This window comes from Puntigrus tetrazona, unplaced genomic scaffold (assembly GCF_018831695.1).
Source record: "Puntigrus tetrazona isolate hp1 unplaced genomic scaffold, ASM1883169v1 S000000151, whole genome shotgun sequence".
NCBI lineage: Eukaryota > Metazoa > Chordata > Actinopteri > Cypriniformes > Cyprinidae > Puntigrus > Puntigrus tetrazona.
Genome location: NW_025047827.1, coordinates 972,501 through 975,000, shown reverse-complemented (window position 1 = coordinate 975,000; position 2,500 = coordinate 972,501). Strand labels below are relative to the sequence as shown.

Here is a 2,500-nt window from a genome sequence, read left to right as displayed (position 1 = left end):
TGTGTGTGTGTGTGTGTGTGTGTGTGTGTGTTTGTTTGTAGGGTTCTGGAAGGCGACGTGTCCTCCGACCTGCACGAGTCCGTTGTTGGTGTTTGTAAACAGTAAAAGTGGAGATAATCAGGGCGTGAAGTTTCTTCGGCGCTTCAAGCAGCTGTTGAATCCGGCGCAAGTGTTCGATCTGATGAACGGAGGACCGCATCTCGGGTAACACTTTTTTTTTTTTTTTTTTTAATCGTGACCCACACGATGTATTGTTGGCTATTGCTACAGACCCGTGCTGCTGCTTTAGCGCCCAGGCTCACAAATCAGGATCATTAACATCCGCTCGGGCAACGGAGATCAGTCTTTCTGTGACTCATGTTTGTTTCTGTGTGTGTTTGTCGCAGCTTGCGTTTGTTTCAGAAGTTCGACACGTTTCGTATTCTGGTGTGTGGAGGAGACGGCAGCGTCGGATGGGTTTTATCAGAGATAGACGCACTGACTTTACACAAACAGGTACAGGTTATTACAGAAACAGATCTATAATCAAACGGTCAAACTACAAAAATGGGGTTTCACAGCACCTTTTTGCCAAAAATAAAAGGAATTGTTAATTTAAAAATATTAATTAAATTAATGTTTTAAGCCTGCATTTGATTTCTCCCATTTTTACAAAACTCTTTCACACAAATTAAAATTTCTATTAAGCCCTATTAATGTAAAAATTATAAAATCGTCAAATGTGTATGAATATTATATTTTGAGGTTTTTGATTTGATTCAAATAAAAACATTAAAAATAATTGAAAATTAAAATTGTTTAATAATAATAATTATTATTATTATTATTAATAATATTTTTGTGTGATATAATTACAAGTTTATATTTTTGTTTCTTTGCTGTTTTTTTATTGTATTTATTATTCTTGTTTTGTTTTTGTTTTTGTTTTAGACATTAAAATTGCCTTAGATGCTGGTAGACATTAAATAAAAATTAATTCTACTACTACTACTAAAAAAATCAATTAACAAAATTACAACAGAATTTTGCAAATTAATATGCAAAATGGATTTTGGGGAAAAAAATAAAACATTTCATCTGGCCCAAATATGGCATAAATATATAGGACACAATAGAGTTTCAGACACAGTTTGTTGGATTATACTGCCTTCTGGTGGTGGATCTTTAGCGCATGGCGTGTCTATTTATAGATATTTTTTGCATGAAAATGTAAACATTTAGAAAATGCTTTTATATGAAACGGCTTAAGTTGCATTTAGGGTTTTACTCAGTTTTCTCAGTTCATGAACTCTGAAATCAGATCCGTTTTTATTATAGCTCTACTGTTTGAGTTCACGAGAGTGTTGAGTGTTGTGTGTGTGTGTGTGTGTGTGTCTGTGTGTGTGTGTGTGTGTGTTGACTGACTCTGCAGTGCCAGCTCGGCGTACTTCCTCTGGGAACAGGAAATGACCTGGCCAGAGTTTTGGGGTGGGGCTCAGCGTGTGACGACGACACACAGTTACCCCAGATCCTGGAGAAACTGGAGAGAGCCAGTACTAAGATGCTGGACAGGTCAGTGCGTGTTTGAAGTCTCTGTCGCACTCTGTTTCTCTTCTTCACAAACGCCGTTGTTCCTCCTAGATGGAGTATTATGGTGTATGAGACCAAGTTACCACGGCAACATTCCAGCTCCACGGTAACCGAGGACTGTAGCGAGGACTCTGAGGTAACCATGTGGATGTGTTCATAAATCCTTTTCTTTATTACAAATGATATAATAAGCACATTACGGAAATACTAAAACGAAAATGAAAATGTAAATATAACAGTAAAAGCTATTATACTGTACGTTTTAATGTATATTTGCATGATTAGTCAGAATAAAACGGAATGAATTTGTGCAGTTATCAAATCTCTAATTTCTTTAAATGTTTCACAGTGAAATAAAAGCTTGATGCCTTTTACAGTCAAGTTGTACAATAGCAATATTTTATTTAGCAATAATAATTTCAAATAAAAGTCTATAAGTTGAATTATATGATCACAATATTTTGGGTAATTTGCTGCACTGAAAACCAGGAGCTATTTTATTTTTTGTATTTTTTATTTAGTTTTGTTTACAATTTCACAGTTGCGTAAACTTAAAATCATTCTTAATGTTTTTGTTTTACATTGAAATATGACAATGTTTTATAATATCATAATAAATATTTTAGTAATTATTATTGTAGTGTATTGATATATGATCACGAAATCTGCTCTACAAGCAAAAACAGAATATCTAGAGGTTTTAATTAAGATTTATTTTCTTTATTTTAGTTATTGTTAGTCAAGGTTTCTTGCACCATAAACATTTGTATTTTAGTTTTCCTAACCTTTTCATTTATTAAATAATTAGTATGTCAAACAGTTCATCAAAATATTTTATTTTGAAAAAACTAACTGCTGCTGTTCTGATTGGCTGTTCTGTGTTCCCTCTCTTCTGATTGGCTGTTCTGTGTTCCCTCTCTTCTGATTGGCT

General features: G+C 33.9%; 1 protein-coding gene across 1 annotated transcript in view; it reads left to right on the top strand.

Moving 5' to 3' along the window:
• The window catches only part of LOC122332973 (diacylglycerol kinase delta-like), a 33,908-nt gene that overhangs the window by 20,199 nt on the left and 11,209 nt on the right, over positions 1-2,500 (top strand). Inside the window, 4 exon segments of the mRNA XM_043230448.1 lie at positions 42-204; positions 387-495; positions 1,412-1,551; positions 1,621-1,705. Of these exon segments, the coding sequence (XP_043086383.1) occupies positions 42-204; positions 387-495; positions 1,412-1,551; positions 1,621-1,705 (497 nt within the window).